The 17,833-nt window shown below is 36.1% G+C and overlaps 1 protein-coding gene across 2 annotated transcripts in view; it reads right to left on the bottom strand.

Moving 5' to 3' along the window:
* The window catches only part of LOC149218711 (M28 Zn-peptidase nicastrin), a 171,813-nt gene that overhangs the window by 35,223 nt on the left and 118,757 nt on the right, over positions 1–17,833 (bottom strand). For both annotated transcript variants that reach the window (XM_089384132.1, XM_089384131.1), the window contains exons 6-11: positions 10,215–10,307; positions 9,942–10,106; positions 9,675–9,815; positions 9,475–9,552; positions 9,046–9,158; positions 8,856–8,916 (exon numbers count right to left, since the gene is read on the bottom strand). In XM_089384132.1, the coding sequence (XP_089240258.1) occupies positions 8,856–8,916; positions 9,046–9,158; positions 9,475–9,552; positions 9,675–9,815; positions 9,942–10,106; positions 10,215–10,307 (651 nt within the window). The remainder of the gene's footprint in view (positions 1–8,855; positions 8,917–9,045; positions 9,159–9,474; positions 9,553–9,674; positions 9,816–9,941; positions 10,107–10,214; positions 10,308–17,833) is intronic.

Here is a 17,833-nt window from a genome sequence, read left to right as displayed (position 1 = left end):
CCACGCAAAGCCCAGCAGAGACAGCATAGAGGCCAGAGGGACTGCATCATCCATGCAGAGGCTGTTGGAGTGATGCAAAGGATCCTAGAGGCTGCGCAGTGCCTCAGAGGGCTGACGCAGAGGGTCCTGGGCTGACGCAGGCAATGTTTTGAAACTCTGACTCCAACTCGAAAACGGCTAAGGATCGACTCCGACTCGGTATCGAATCAGCTGGTTTGATTTCAATGACTCGGTCGTTGTAAAAAATACATTAAATATTTTTTTATAAAAAATATAATTTTAAAGATTTCCATTCATGTTTTGAAACACAAAGCTTTAGAATATAGAGAGAAGACAACATATGATCAAAGTAAGCTCATGAATATATCCATTATATCAAAATGGCACCCAGTGCACTGTCCAATACAAAGTTCATACTTAGCCACCAATGCCAGAATTTTTTTATGCCTCAATCTAAGGACAATCACTAGACTACAACAACAATAATACCAATTCTCTGCCCCTAATGAAGTCTCAAAACCCTTGATTTAATTATGGTCAAGCTCTAGAACAATCAATGATAAATATGTATTTATTAGTCCATTGCCAAAACGTTTGCCTTTTTAAAAACATTGTATGGCTCAATGCATTGTTTCAATTTTCTAATTCATGCCACTAGGATAACCACACTTCGGCCTTGTAATTTTCAAAACTTTCTCACAGTGATAGATTACTTTAGGGCTATAAATATGCAATAAACAACAACCCAACCAATGATATGTAGGAGGCGAAACAACTTTTAACAAATGTGCTTCAGGATTTTTGTCAAAGAGCTCAGTCGGCTGAGTTGTTACCGAGTCGGCCAAGTCATTACCGAGTTGGCCGAGTTGTGACTGATTCGGCCGAGTTGACCAAGTCAATGACTAGCTCGGTAACAACCTAGCCATCCGTTCCATTTCGGCCACCGAGTCGACCCGGCAAGGCATTGGCTCGGTCTGAGTCGAAGTCGACTCGGTCGTTTTTTGAAACAATGGACGCAGGTTAGCAGGAGGCTGACACAATGGCCAGAAGGGCCATCGCTAAGCTTCAGTTGTGTCGGAGAGGGTTTCGTGGGACAGTTTTTCTGAATACCTGTTTCCGAATATAGAGGTATTACTGTCGTTTATTTTTCTCTGTCGGGTGAGCCGGTTAGGCACCCAATCGTACTCAAGGAAATATTGCATAATAATAAACCCTCGGAATAGTTGCACCGGTTTTCCCGCATTGGGTTTTTCCAAGGACATTTGGCCAAAAATAATGGTGTCACTTGTGTGTTTGTTTTCTTTCAGCTGATGATTTGTAGATGTTGAGATTGTCCTTGTGTTTATTTTCAGTATTTATGTGGTTAAATAACTTGTAAAGTAATTAAACAAGTAGGTGAAATAAACCAGATAGTGCAGGAAGAATTTCTAAAGGGTTCGAATTAGAAATTCCAACAGTATGATGCCCTAACTAATTTATTTACAGTCAACAACAGTGGTCAAGTCATGAGTTTGAAGAATGAGCTTCGTGATGTGAGAATGACAAATGATGACACTATGGATTCATATTTTATAAGAATCTCTCAACTGAGAGATCAACTTCAAGCAATTGATGAAGTCATCTCTGAGAAGGAACTTGTGCCTACAACACTTAATGGACTACCTAGATCATGGGATGCATTTGCAGGAAGTTCCCACTTTTGAACAATGTTGTGAACATCGGCATTGGGATAAAATTGGCAAGGGTCCAGAAAACCAAAAAATCGTAAAAATTAGGAAAATATCAGTAAAAATCAGCAAACATCGGCAAAATCAAGATACCATCAAAATATCGATAAAATCGACAAACATCAGCTAGACCAAAATATCGTGATTTCGAAATAAAATCGGGATGTTATTGAGATGTTCACAACACTACTTTTGAAGAACTATGGTCGTCTTGTGCTCGGGAAGAATCAAAGATTATATCATGAGATAGAAAGGAAGAAGACCCTCAAGCATTTGCAACACATTCCAAAAGGAAGAATAGAGAAAAGAATAAGTTTGGATTCCGGAATAGAAAACCAAAAGGAAGTCCTGCTCCTCAAGGAAAGAAGGATATGTCAAAGATTCAATGTTACCATTGTTGCAATTTTGGTCACTATATGAGTCAATGTCCTGAAAGAGAGAATGATAGAAAGAGGAGAGGAAAACATGTTTCTACAGCAAACATTGATGAAAATCTAAATAAATCTAAAGCTAACAAAGATTTATTTTACTTTTTTGCTCTAACAAGTTCTATTGCAAATGATGATGGTATGTGGCTAGTAGATTGATGATGGTATGTTGCTACTAAATTTTGAGCCACTGACTGAAATTATTGCCTAGAAAACCATGCCACTGATAGCCCTTTTTCCTCCTCGAAATATGTGCAAGAGCCTCCATGATTTCTGTGTTGTGGTAGCCTTGAAATTCATGCCATTGATCTTAGATATTTGAGCTGCTATTTTCCTATAAATTCGGGCCTCCACAAATTTCAGGTTCTGACACCTCCCCGAAACTCTTGTTGCCCCTATATTTTCGGGCCTCCACAAATTTCACACTGGTTTCCTAGAAATGTGTGCCAGGTTTCTAGCTTAGAAACTCAGGCTGTGAGAAGACTCTCTTTGTTGTTGTGTTGTGGAATCTCTCCAAGTTGTTGTAGATTTCCCTCTTTGGCAAATGGTTGCCATAGCCTCAAACTCTTCTCCTTCTCCTTGCTCTTCTCTTCTCCAACTTGCACATGAAGAATAAGAGCCCCATCGTTTAGAAGCTATCTCAACCTCCTCTTCTCCAACTCTACACTTGAAGAATAAGAGCCTCCTCCTATAGAAGCTATCTCGGCCTCCTCTTGAAGCCCTTTCAGCATCCTTTTCTCTTCTCCTTTTCTCCAACTCTCCATTTGAAGAATGATTGAGCTCTCCTTTCCTTTTTCCTTTTTAGTCTCTCATAATGAGGTGAAGCCCTAACCCTATGATCAAGGGCTAAGATTAGATCTCAGCTCTCCTTGATCAAGGGTGGAGATCTAATCTCCCATTGACCCCCTTTTATGTCTCCCCCCTCATTAATGAGCTCCCTAGTCACTTTATTGCTGTTATTCTACCTTGTATTTTTTTCCACGTAAATTCACTTTAATAATATAAAGTACCAGTGTTACTTGGGAGCGGGAGCGAAAGCGGGGAGCAAGAGCGAAAACGGGTGCAAGAGCGACATTTTCAGAAGCTCCCGTTTGGGAGCGAATCCCGTACCGTTTTTTATATAATATATAGATTTTTTATATTTTTATATTTTGATACATATATGTCAACAAAAACATGTAGAATGATGAATTAGATATAAACAAACACTAACAAAAAAAAAACATAGATTGAACCATATAACAACAATCATCTAGAAGTTATAATCTTCATCAACCATGTCCACAAGTTAGTAACATAGTAACATACAACATATTGAGTCTCATGATTCATCAATCTTAAAGTTTCAAGCTTTCAAAGTTCAATATATAACATTTATCATCATTGATCACCAAAGTTGTACTTGTAAGCTAAGTGTAACCATTACAACAAATAATATCTAACATGAAATGAAATGTTATAAAATGAAATGAAACAACTTTCAACTTTCATGAAGCATCATATTCATAATTCATTACTAATGAGTTATAATTGCCAACTTCAAACTTAAATTGTCATTTATTGTTTAAAAAAATATCATAATAAATATGAAAGAGTCAATAGTTATAAAACTACTAGAAACTAGAAAAGACAAACAAATATATTATCTATTGCTTATACTTGGGCCTCTTGCCACCACGAGAAATGTCTAATTTTTTAGTCTTGTTGGAAAATCAAGGTCTTTGTCATTAATATCACCCTCTAAGCATTAATATCCAGAGGTAACTTTGTCATTACCTCTGTATCTGTAAAATTCTACTTTCTCCATATGAAATCCAATGAGGTTGGAACCACTCTCAAACATCCGGAGTCATTTCATAGTAATGTTAAAAATTTAAGTGAAAGGATGAAAATGAAGATTAAGGAGAATGTCAATTTTACTTTAAGAATTTAACATTACCATGAATTGCATATCAATACTAGGGCCATAGGTTTGATCATTACGCTGCCCCACTCAAAACTTATTTGTTTCTTTGAAAAAAATTGCATTTGGAACATTACTCCAAAACAAGGCTAAACGCTCCCGAAAACGCAGGGAGCATTTTTTTTAGGGAGTGATTTCGGGAGCGCGCTTCCAACCCGCTCTCGAGTCGCTCCCACCCGGAGCGCGGATTGGGAGCGAGATCAGAGGGCGCTCCCCCGCAACACTGTAAAGTACCATGTACTTTTTCTTATAAAGTCACTTTAGAAACATAAAGTAACTTTAATATAATAAAGTACATTGTACTTTTAAACCTCATAAAGTGTAATGAATAAAATATATATAAATAATGTAAATGATAACAAGCATAAATAATTATTAGTTAATTAGTAATTAGGTTGAAGAGGCATGTCTAAATGAGACATGACTCTTCATGAAGAGACACTTGCTTGGTATATAAGCAAGCCTCCCGTTCTCATTTGTAAATCATTCATTATCATTCTTATTCATTTTAATATAATATTTATATCCTTAATGGATAATTTGATATTCCAAGTCTTTTGGAGTAATTAATTTGTAGAAGGAACTTTGTTTGCTTCATTTGGTATCAGAGCAGTTCGGTCCTCTAGGTTGCTTAACCGGTGCACAGAGCTCGTTCTCCGATCCAAGTCTTTGGCTATCGACTCTTCGTCAAATTTATTGTTGTTGCAGTTTAAGCGTTTCGCTAAATATTTGGGAGTTTCTCCTTTTCTCCATTTTTCTAGGCCTTTGGCCATAAATATAAATATAAAAATAAAAATAAAAATAAATAAATAAAAAATTAACCAAAAAAATATATATATAAGTAAATAAATAAAAAAGAGAAGAAAAAACAAAATGGTTACAAAATCTCATACCAAGTATATTTAAAACTTTTACCTGAAGAAGCCCGTGGTTTTAAAAACAACCCATGGTAATTGCCCATGGTATTTTAAAAAGTTAAAAAAAAAACAAAAACAAAAACAAAAAACAAAAGGAATACGTTTTACTTTTTACGTGGAGAGCATTTTAACGGAGGTTTTAAAAACAACCCATGGCAATAGCCCATGGTATTTTAACATCGTGACCGTGTCATATAAAAAGACATGACCTTTATATTTATTAAGTGGGGTGACATTAAAAAGTTATCAAGGGAGTAATTAAGTATATAAAAAAGGGACCAATTTATTATTAAAAAAAAAAAAAAATGAAACTATTATTATTATAAGATAATAAAATTATTTTGAAAAAGGGGTCTTAATATAAAGAAATACATACATATATAGAGAGCAACAATATAAAGGAGTATTTTTTTTAACAATCCACATTAAGGGAGAATATTGGAAATATATATATAAAAAAGGGAGATAAAATGATAAAACAAAAACAAAACAAAAAACCATACGAAGTTAAAAGAAGTGAAGACAAAAGAAAAAATATGGAATCCCTGTGTTGGGAACAAAAACAATCAATTGCAAGAGATATAGAACAATTTATACAATAATGGAGCGACGGGTTGAGGAGAGAAAGAGAATGGATTCTTTCTTCCATTCTTTACATCCATCATCACTTCCACAGAATGATGTTATCCAGTGTACCGAGAAAGTGCAGCTAAAAGATTAAGAGAATAACAAAATAGCCAAAATTCAACAAAGCAAGGAAGTGTTAGAACACGAACATAAAAATCTTGTGGATATACATTACAAAGAAATAATGGAAAAGGATGAAGAAATTTCTCGTCTCAAGGACCACGTCGAAAGATTACTTGTGCAAGTGAAGAAGACTAAGGTCACAAAGAGGAAACTTTGCATTTAAAGAACCTTAATAAAAATTTATTAGAATAAATCAAAGATCTAAAAGATGAAAATCTTAAAATTCAAAACACTGAAAATAAGGTTGATAAATCAGAAATCAAAGAAGTTTTATGACTGGAAAACCATAATCAAAGTCTACTCACTCAAATTAAGAAGCTTAAGGATGATAAGAAAGCATTAAAAGATAAGTTGGAACAATTCACTCAAGAAGAAGCATCGAAATCTCTAGTCGTAACAGTCCAAGTTGAAAATAAGGGAACGAATACCGATCCAGTGAATATGACAACTCAAGAAGACAAGTCAGTTGAAGAAACGGCACACGTAGATGTTGCAGTTTAGACAATGGACATCCCAAGTGAATGTTCCATAACCAATTCAACAACATCTTCGCCAAAAGAAAATCTAAAAACTTTATATCGGCATCTGAATCATGAGAATAGACAAATCAACCAAGCTGTGTATCGAGACCATTCAAACCGTAGACAACAAATTAATGTTTCAGAGAATAATGTCATAACATCAATTCCATCTTATGCTGACAAGTCGTTACAAAATTTTAGTGATCAAAATGCTATACAGAAGATTAATCTGGGATGGTCTGATCCCTTCTCAATGCAACAATTTTGTTTGTCCCTAAGAAGATCATATCAACTTGTATCAACGAGGATGACTATTTCACTCAAGAAGAAGCATCGAAATCTCTAGTCGTAACAGTCCAAGTTGAAAATAAGGGAACGAATACCGATCTAGTGAATATGACAACTCAAGAAGACAAGTCAGTTGAAGAAACGACACACGTAGATGTTGCAGTTTAGACAATGGACATCCCAAGTGAATGTTCCATAACCAATTCAACATCTTCGCCAGAAAAAAATCTAAAAACTTTATATCGGCATCCGAATCATGAGAATAGACAAATCAACCAAGCTGTGTATCGGGACCATTCAAACCGTAGACAACAAATTAATGTTTCAGAGAATAATGACATAATATCAATTCCATCTTATGCTGACAAGTCGTTACAAAATTTTAGTGATCAGAATGCTATACAAAAGATTAATCTGGGATGGTCTGATCCCTTCTCAATGCAACAATTTTGTTTGTCCCTAAGAAGATCATATCAACTTGTATCAACGAGGATGATTATTCCAAGAGAGAAAGACATTCGAAGCCGAAAAAGAGATAAAGCCTTTTTTCATCGACAAGCTTTGAGGACAAAGCTTTTTGAGGAAGGAGGCAATGTAACGAATAAAATATATACAAATAATGTAAATGATAATAAGCATAAATAAGTATTAGTTAATTAGTAATTAGGTTGAAGAGGCATGTCTAAATGAGACATGACTCTTCATGAAGAGACACTTGCTTGGTATATAAGGAAGCCTCTCGTTCTCATTTGTAAACCATTCATTATCATTCTTATTCATTTTAATATAATATTTATATCCTTAAATGGATAATTTGATATTCCAAGTCTTTTGGAGCAATTAATTTGTAGAAGGAACTTGTTCACTTCATAAAATGACTAAAATCGTGTGACTTTAATAACTCCTAAAGTCACTTACTAAAAAGGTTTCTTATGTGTTTTTCTAGACAAAGGAAAAAAGCAATAGAAAACGCTTCCTCGGTATCCTTTTTCTCAACAGTATGTACTTGCAAGTTGTAACCTTATCTTATGTATATATGAAGAGTTCCCTGCTGCCTAAACTTCGTGCACTTGCAGATCTGAATTTCAATGTATGTTCTCATGATGATTGAGTAGTTTCCAGTGCCAGTTATGCATGATGATTTAACATGACAGTAAACAGATTTTGTTAATTGATTTGTCAAACATATAGAAGCTAAGTGGGCAGATTTATAGCTGTAATAAAATATCAGCAATAAGTAATTTCTTCAAATCCATTTTAGTGCAGGGAAGTCTGCTCAAAGGACCGGAAAATATCTCTCTTGAAGTACAAATGTTCAGTTATTATATTCTTGGGCTGCCTCACGTATTTGGTTGGACAGAAGTTAAATGTGTGCTGGCGTAATTTACATTTCAGATTCAAACAATTTCTTCAAATCCATTTTAGTGCAGGGAAGTCTGCTCAAAGGGCCAGAAATCCCTTGAAGTACAAATGTTCAGTTATTATATTCTTGGGCTGCCTCACGTATTTGGTTGGACAGAAGTTAAATGTGTGCTGGCGTAATTTACATTTCAGATTCAAACAATTTCTTCAAATCCATTTTAGTGCAGGGAAGTCTGCTCAAAGGGCCGGAAATCCCTTGAAGTACAAATGTTCAGTTATTATATTCTTGGGCTGCCTCACGTATTTGGTTGGACAGAAGTTAAATGTGTGCTGGCGTAATTTACATTTCAGATTCAAACCTTATGCAGAAAGTTCACAAGAAATAGATTCAGGAACTCAAGTTTGAGCTGAAATTTCATAATTCCCATTGAATGCCATTTCTGGAAAATTCCGACACAATATTCACATTACATAATTACATGGCAATACACGATAATAAATAACTACTATGACCATAGTCATAGAACAGTAGAACTTAACTACTAAGACCATAACACTGAAAAGCAATCCGTTTAAGTTCATATTTGAATGGTAATGGAATTAGTGTACGCACAAGCGTATATGTAATGCAGAAGAAATAATAATACCTTAAAAAATCAAACTGCTTACTTAATCTAACACTTGCATATTTGTTGTATATAGACACAAAGAATAATTACAATTGTGACAGTAAGGTGAAGAAAATTCATCTAAAAGTTTCTAGCAGGTACAAAGAAAACAAGAAAGAAGATTTTTAATCAAACTTGACTTGAGATTGTTTCTTTGCATCAAATAGAAAAAAATAGATAAATAAATTGTATTAGTTATTTCTAGTCAAAGAAGTACAGTAGAAAGCTTACAGCGAGGCTTTCAGCAATCAACTTGATGGTTTTAATCACGGCAGTATCCTTTACATGGTCCCTGTTGTAAATTGCCAAACAAAACACGGTGATAGAACATATAAATAATAAACCTCTCGGACATAAAACCATTGTTGATTTAAACCAAAGCTAAAAAATTCAGTAGATATTCTATTTATTTAATTCATACCTGCTATCATATAAGCCTCCAGCATGTTCTAAAAATTCTGGAGGTGAAGAAAGTTCTGATAGAGTGACAGCCGTAACTCTGTGCCTTGAAAATTGTTCATGTTCCCATGCCACCTGCACCATGCCTAAACAAATTTATACGGGACATGCCAAAACAAAAACAATGGGAAAACATAGATCCTTGCCAATAGATATTTTAGATTTGAGAGAGCTTGAATTTCAGATTGCAATATTTTCCATACAATTTCAGACATTCATTTCAAAATGAAAATACTAAAACTTTTCATGTTCCTAAATTCTGAGAATTTCATGTCCTCAACATAAAATTTGCAGTTCATGGCATATAACACAAACATAAAACAAGTCAAGATTAAAAATGGTGTGAAATTCATGCTGCAAGCTACACCATATCTTGAATGAATATGCTTACTCGGGGATTTGAAATATTTATTTTTTTGTGTCTAACACCTACAGGAACTCCTAACTCTTTTGCAACATCTGAAATACCCTGCATTAAAGGAAACATGCCAATTAGCAGAAAACAAGCGTTCATGTGGAGAACGAATATAGAGAGAAAAATAAACAAACCTTTAAGTAAAATACCACACAACATAGAAGACATAACCATACATCAAAAATTTGTTTTATGTAAACATTTTCAGGAGGTTTTGAAACATGAAGCCAAAGCTCATTCTTCCATGATCCCACACTGTTCAAGCAAATAGCATAGTCAATGCTTTCTCGGACACGTTGATCAGAACTCCTTAGCCACTGGATGAAAACAACAAAATTTAAGACCGATCAAAGTTTCTGTCAAGCCATGAAGACAATAGCTTTCAAAGTTCAAATACAAGAGAAAAAAAGGAACCAATCTCAGATAAACAAAGATAAACTCACCTTGAAAGTACCTTCATAATTATAAGGTCCACCAGAGGTTAATCCAAACATCAAATTGTACCTTCCTCTTGTCTTTGGATTTGCATAAAGGCGAGAAAATAATCTTGCAAGTTCTAACAAAACCACTACTCCACTTCCATTGCTGTCACTACCTACAGACAAAGCCTGCAGCCATTTTACAAGTGTTAAATTATTAAATTAAAGTAAAGACCAATAACTGAGCACTAAATTATATGTAGCAAGCCTTGTGTAAAATGCTTTAAAAAATCATACTGGTGCAGCGCCAAAAGTATCATATGATGCCACAATAGCAATGGTAGGGAGCTGGCTTGAATCTCCATCTCCTCGTAGTCCTGGCAACCATCCCTGTAGTTACAGCAGTTTGTGTGAATGAGGACCATGTTAATACAAGGAGAGTCTAAAATCAAAATCAAATTTAGGAGTAACAAACCAGACCTTGGCTTTAACTCAAGCCATTGATAACAAAGGAAAAAAGCAAATTCCAAGGACCCTTTCTGACTGAAGACACACAATGATCCCGGTAAAAGTGGGCAATGTCAATAATAAAATAAAATACAAGCTGTTTATATCAAATCCAACAACATATCCAGACAGTCAGGTGACCCAAACCAGATCACAGCTTTTAGAAGCATAAAGAGAAAACAGACCCATAAAGAGAGATTGAAGAGGACTAAAAAAATGGTTATCTATGCAAACTCCAAGCATTGAAGTTATCATCAACATGATAATCAGTATAAGGTAAATTCTAAATTGTTTGAAGGGAAAATATAAACAATAAAGGGACACAAACAGCAATGAGAAATAACAAAGGGTTGGAAAATAGGGGGAACCTGCACACTTGGGCTCGATTGACCCTGCAAATACTAAAATATGGGGGAAAGCATCCGCATGAAAATGATAATAAAAAATGTAACTATGTTTGATTGATTGATAGTATATTGATTTGTCAACAGTGACTTGTTGGATTGGTGAAAGCAGGGCAGAAACCTGCACACTTAGGGCTCGATTGGCCCTGCAAATACTAAAATATGGAGGAAAGCATCCGCATGAAAATGATAATAAAAAATGTAACTATGTTTGATTGATTGATAGTATATTGATTTGTCAACAGTGACTTGTTGGATTGGTGAAAGTAGGGCAGTATTAGATTGTTATATATTTAATGTAAATATAAATAATGATTAATTAATGATTAGTATAGAAGAGCCAAGTCCCTAAGGACATGACCTGACCATTCATGAAAAGGCACCTGCCTAGGTATATAAGCAGGTCCTCATTTGTAACAGTGTCATCATCTCATATATCATATATTCTAAGTCACCTGACACGGGGATTCGGGACACGTAGGATTCGGGATTCGTGGTGTCGGATTCGGGACACGCTGACCCCCGGAACAAGACACGTTAGGACACGTTATATATTATTTTATTAAAATATATATATATATATATATATATATATATTTAAATATATAATATATATATATATATATATATCTTAAAAATTAGTTATTAGCATATTTCTTACACAAATTTTAATTAATGATACAAATTTATTGATTTCAAACATAGATCTTCATCTATAGCTATTAGCATGCATAGTACATACAAAATTCAAATAAATGTCAGTGGTACTGGTCACATAAATGATAAATGATAAATCTATTAAAAATTTAAATCATGATTCATAATTCATAACTGAAAGACAACTTACAACTACAAGATACTAAGATAGTAAGATAAACACACTGACAACTGTAGTTTTCTCATTAAGTCATCAAATCAAAATCTGTTACATAGGTAGTGTTGGTGCAATGCCAATGGCAAATAGAAATAGAAAATATAAAACAACTATAAGTCTAGACTCTATAGGTATAAAAGCCTCAGGCCCTCAAGCCATCAATCAGCATCAGAATCAGCATCACTGTCCCCATCATCATGGTCCCCACTGCTCTCCTCTGCATCCTCCTCCTCCCCTGTATCCATAGTCGCCTCTGCATCTGCTGGTATGGAGGTTGAGTCATCAAAACTAATAGGGTCTAGCACTGGATCACCGAGATCCATGTTGGCCAATGCCAACTCAACAGTGGTGTCCAGACCCATATCTTCAGGAAAGACATCCCACATCTTTGTCTTTCCCCTCAACCACTCTTCCCTCTGCCTGTAAATAAGACGAAGGTTGGTGTGCACATACACCATTGTCTCTGCCCTGGACTACTCAAGCTTGTTCTTCTTCACAGTATGCAAATTCCCATATGTGCTCCAATTCCTCTCGCAACAAGAGGATGAAGTCACCTGAGAGAGGATCCTCATGGCTAACTGCTGAAGAGGACGGCTTGTTGCCCCATGATATGCCCACCAAGAGTAGGGCTTCTTAAGCCCCCTGTCTCTAATCACATCATAACCTGCAAACCGACCAGTGCCAGTGGAAAACTCTGTAAAGGAATCCTCCACCTCAGCAAGCAATGCACTATCCTGATAAATCCGCTGAAGCGCCTCTTTCCTCCCCTGTGAGATTTCACCATCCATGTGAGGAGGGAATCTGCGGGAAGGTCCACCATTCAGCCACTCATGGCTGTAGTATTTGGGGTTCAATGAGTGAGCCAAACAATGTAAAGGTGTACAATTCTTGTCCCATCTGCGGACAAGAATATCATGTATGGTATCGCAGAAGGCCTCTGGTGATGTCTCATACGGGGGGCACTCACTCTGTAGAATAATGCTCCTCACAGACTCAATCATGGAATCCCATCCCTCATAAACCTCTCCTAGGATGGGTTTGTCTGTATCTGCAACTCGAAGCAAAGAGATGATAGGGTCCATGATCCGAATAATTAGATCTACCCTCTCCCACCAAGCATCATCTAGTACCGTGTCCTTCACTCTTTTAGAGGCTGCCTGATCTGTCTTTCTCCAAAAAGACCAAAACTCAGAAATAACCATGGACCCAAGAGCAGTCTTGACCTCCCTCACCCTCTTCAACATCATGAATGAAGATGCAAACCGTGTATCAGCAATCTTCAACAATGATAGATTGTTGTACTCCTTGTAGATAGTGAGGGCATTTGTATGATTTTGCACAAAGTTACGGATATGTCTTGCATCCTCAATAATGCTTCCAATCCAAAGCACATCAGAAGCAATGGATTTCAGTGCTAAGTTCAATGAATGGACAATGCAAGGTGTCCAAAACACTTGTGGATATTTAGCTTCCACAATCATGCCAGCCGCCTTGCAAACAGGGGCATTATCTGTAATGATTTGCACACAAGAATCAACACCTACCTCTTCAATAACTCTAATAAATAACTCACCCATAAATTGTGCATCCTTGTATTCGCCAAGTGTATCCACTGCTTTCAGGAAAACTGGACCATTCAAGGAAGACACCATGAAGTTGATGATTGGGTGTCGTGCTGGATCTGTCCATCCATCAGAAACAATGCTAACCCCAGATGTTGGCCATGATGCCTTAATAGGCTCGAGCATTTTTTGCACCTCTTTTTTTGCCTTCGTCAACAATGTGGTTCTCAGCTTCTCTGACCCAGGAGGCACATACCCTGCTGGAGCCCCTTGAGTTAGAGCTCGGCACATCTCAACAAATAAAGGTGAACGTGCAACATTAAATGATATGAAGTTTTGATAGAAAAAGAAGGCAATGGTGAGATCAAGCTCGTCCCGTCTCTCTTTTTGGAAAATCCTGTCCATTGGACCAAGTGATCTTCTTTTTAATGCTTGTCCCCCAGTAGAAGTAGAACTCTCAAATGGAAATTTGGAGGTGGCTTTCCTCAAAAATGGAAGGGGGTCTTCATTCTTGCCCTTGGGTGCTTTTGATTTTGAAGCCAGTGCCACATGTTCCATACCAACATGGGCCTCCTTTACCAATTCTTTTCTCTTTGGTTTAGGAATATCTTTACAAGCTCCAATCCCCTTACCAGGTATAGCCAACAAATGTGCTCTCACACGGTGATATGTGCTTGTGAAAGAAATGTTACAAAAGCTGCATTTCCATTGCACATTGCCTCCTCCCTTTCCCTTGCTGTTTGACCCATCCTCTCTTGCGACATATTTCCACAATGGATATTTTTCATTGTCTTTAACTCCTCTTCCCTCAAGATTACTTGCAGCAGACTCTGATGATATTGGGGGAGGAAGAGCATCTCTACCCATGACATTCTTGCCCTTCCTTGCTGCCCCTGCCGTTGATTGAGCCATGTTACCTCAACCTGTAAAAAAATTGAACAAACAGTCAAACTGCTGTAAAAATTTTAAAATGCAAACAGCAAAAGAAATGAACAAGAATCAAGTTCAATGAAATCTCAGAGCTTGCTTCAGATAAGGTCGGGTTAGGCCTTGGAAAGACAAGCCAAGTTGCCTTATATAGATGCCTCAGCTTGCCACTGTGTTGCTTCTGTTCTAGGGCCAAAATTTAGGCCTCAGGACCTACATCTAATTCAGAGAAATATACCATCAGAGGGGGCTGAAAATCAGCCTCTGAGGTGGCCAAAAAACCACAGAAAAACCTCAGATGTGTGACCCTGTGAAAGAGTGAAAAAACTTAAGGAAAGAGGGCCAAGACTTTGCCCAGAATTCGCTCTAAGGATGCTCAATGTGCCTCAGAAATCCGAGTTGTGGGGGGCAATTTAAACCTCAGATATTTTGCAACAGAGGTCAAAAAAATGCCAAAGGGTGTGCAAAACTCTGTTCATAATCCCAGTGAAAAAGCCTTGCTCAGACCCAGTGAAAACCATCCATCAAAAGAATAAAATTTAACCCCAAACCCTTTCTAGAATTCGGCCTGCTTCTTAGTGGCGTATACAGTGGGCCGTGGCGTATACTCTATTTATTAATTTAACTATGGTTCATAATCCTAATCCATATATGATATATATTATGATCGCACAGAAATGGATCGCACAGTGATAAAATTATAAACTTATTTGCTTTCTGTCAAATGAGGTAAACTGTAAAAGCAGTTAGAGAGTTAAATATTGGCTGGAGATGCGGCCATTCCGTTAAATATTGTGGAAAATGGCACCGTGGCTGTTTGTGGGAGGAGTTTGACAAATTTTAGGTCGATAATGAAACGGATAAGGCGTGAATCGTTCAGCAAATTTATATCTTGAATCAGTGAATCACTGATAAGGCGTGAATCGTTCAGCAAACTAACCTTAAAGTTTAAACCTGCAAATTGCAATGCGCTCCAAATCGCTGTTACTCGCTCCAAATCGCTCCAAATCGATGTTAAGGTTGCAAATGCGGTCAAATGGGAACTATAACAGCGAACTTAAACCTACAGCAGCCGGAAAAACGAATCCGAAACCAGGACTCCTCTCCAAAATCGCGACACGTTTTTCATTTTTGCTGACTCGCTCATGACACGACGTACCCGGATATGACACGACGAGTCATGGAAATATGACACGTGTCAGGACAGAATCGTGTCCGATTCGTCCGATTCGGGATTCGTCCAGGGGTTTGGACGAATCCGGTTTCGTAGCATATATTTTATACATTCCTATATATATATATATATATATATATATATATATATATATATATATATATATATATATATATATATATATATATATATATATATATATATATATATATATATATATATATATATATATATATATGACCCTATCATGGGTATTTATATATTTCAAATCTTCCAAGTATTTTACTGCGTATATGAATTTTGTTCATAACATTTGGTATTAGAGTTGTTTGATCCTCTGGCCACTCAATTGTTGTAGAGAACCAGTGTGATCCGGCCTTTGGCCATCAATCCTTTGTCAACCTTATTGTCGTAGCAATTGAAGCACTTTGCTACACAAAATTTGGAGTTTCTCCATTTCGCCAATTTCGTCATTCAAACCCTTCGTCATTTAAAAAATATTATTAAATATATATAAAAAAAAATAATAGAAATTAAAAAAAAAAGACTTGAAAGAAAAAAATTACAAATATAGGAAATATAAAATTAAAAAAAAGAGTGAAAAATTATTAAAAAGGGTCAAATAAATATATTGAAAAAAAAAAAAAAAAAAATATATATATATATATATATTATGTTTAAAAAAAAAGACAAAAAACAAACATCATAAAAAATAAAAAATAAAATAAAATAAAGTGTGCGTTAAACATACCTGTAGCCACTACCTTATCCATTGTCTGCATAGAAGTCGATGTCATTTTTATGCCAGTCTTGTCCATCACCATTGCCGCCAACCACTAGACTATCTAGCCTACCATCCACCTTGTTGAGGCCGCCAAACTGTATAGATCTATGTACAGACTTCCTCTGGACAAGACGTTGGGAATTATTGAATCCGAAGAGTGCCGTAACGCAAGGTCAAACATCAAGACTTCTCGATTTTATTAAGCCCAGCTTCATCATAATTTTATGAGTGGAAAATACTTCGAGTTGAAACGTATTAGAAAATCACAGTCTTAAAAATCACCTCCCACCCTCGTGGACATTTCATGTGCATTTTGTGTGGTGCCATTGTGGAAGGTGGGGACAAGACCATTTAATCAATAGCAAAACATACAGCACAAAATCATTGCCTAAAATTAGATTAAAAGGCTTAAGCACCCAAACATAGGAGATAAATTTATATGAAGTAAAAACGGAACATAAAGCCCCTTTGGAAAAGATAATAAAAGGGAATATACATATATATATATATATATATATAAAGAGAATTATATCTTTTATTTAAAAGGGGCATTTAAAATATTTAATATATATAGTAAATATATATAAAGGAATATCAAGTGAATCATTTAAAGAGTTTAGAAAGAAAGAAAGAAAATTATTTAGATTGCTTCTTCATCTGCTTGATGTATTTGGCCCTTTTTCTGTGAAGTGTCACAATAAATGCTCCCCGCTTCTCACAAACCCCTCACTAAATAGATTATCCCAAGAACTAGCTGCCAGCGTATCTGCATAACTTTCCCTGTTGTCTTTAAAGGCCTCACGTTCTAAAATGAAATGTTTTTATGTTTTCACTTTCTTAGAAGAACAAAAAATGCATACTCTTTCCTCCCACGCTTCTTTTGGCCTTTTCCAGCACCTTGTTTCACAACAGAGTTGATGAGAATTAGTCCTTAACTGAGCAAATAAGAATTTTGGCTCTCCAAGAGATATTGGCCTCTATGTATGCTTTTGTTTGATCACTATGAATGGGATTAAACACTTCAATATATTACATTTTCTTTCTTCCTAGCTCCTTACCCCAAGTATGCTTGTGGAACTTATCCATAACAAAAGCTTTTATCTATTTGTTGTTTATGGGACACGTGCTCAAGCAAATACCCCATTTACTAAACCATTTGTTATTTTGCTGCATCCAACTCTTTTTTATGTTGCACAATATGTCATTAAAGACAACCTTAGGCTATCTACCCTCTTCCATTTGCTCAATTTTTTTAAAATACCTTATGACTCTCACCATAGCAATTGCTTCAATAGGAGCAGCCCCTATTTCACTTAACAAGATAGCATATGGAACTGCACTTTTAATCTTGAATTTGTTTGTAATCAAACGCTTCTGAATTTTCTCAATTTGTTTCCACTGCATGTCGGATGTAACGCTGGCCCATAGTTCACAACCATAGAGAATCATCAGAATCACTAGAAGCCCAAAAAAAGTTTGAGTAGTTTTTCAATCCCATAACTCTGCCTCTCTACACCTATTTTGAAAAGCATAAAATGCTTTCCAACCCCCCAAAGTTCTTTTCTTTCTACAAGCATGTCAGCTTAGATTTTTGTTGAAGTCAATTCCAAGGTATTTGTAATCCGCAACTTCTTCCAGAATGTTGCCTTCAAAGTAAAACTTATGCTGGCTATGTTTTCTTTTT

This window comes from Pinus tabuliformis, chromosome Q (assembly GCF_031772625.1).
Source record: "Pinus tabuliformis cultivar Carrire ecotype Pingquan chromosome Q, CPIR1, whole genome shotgun sequence".
NCBI classification, from domain to species: Eukaryota; Viridiplantae; Streptophyta; class Pinopsida; order Pinales; family Pinaceae; genus Pinus; species Pinus tabuliformis.
Note: the sequence above shows the minus strand (reverse complement) of the source record. Positions and strands in the feature narration are given on the sequence as shown.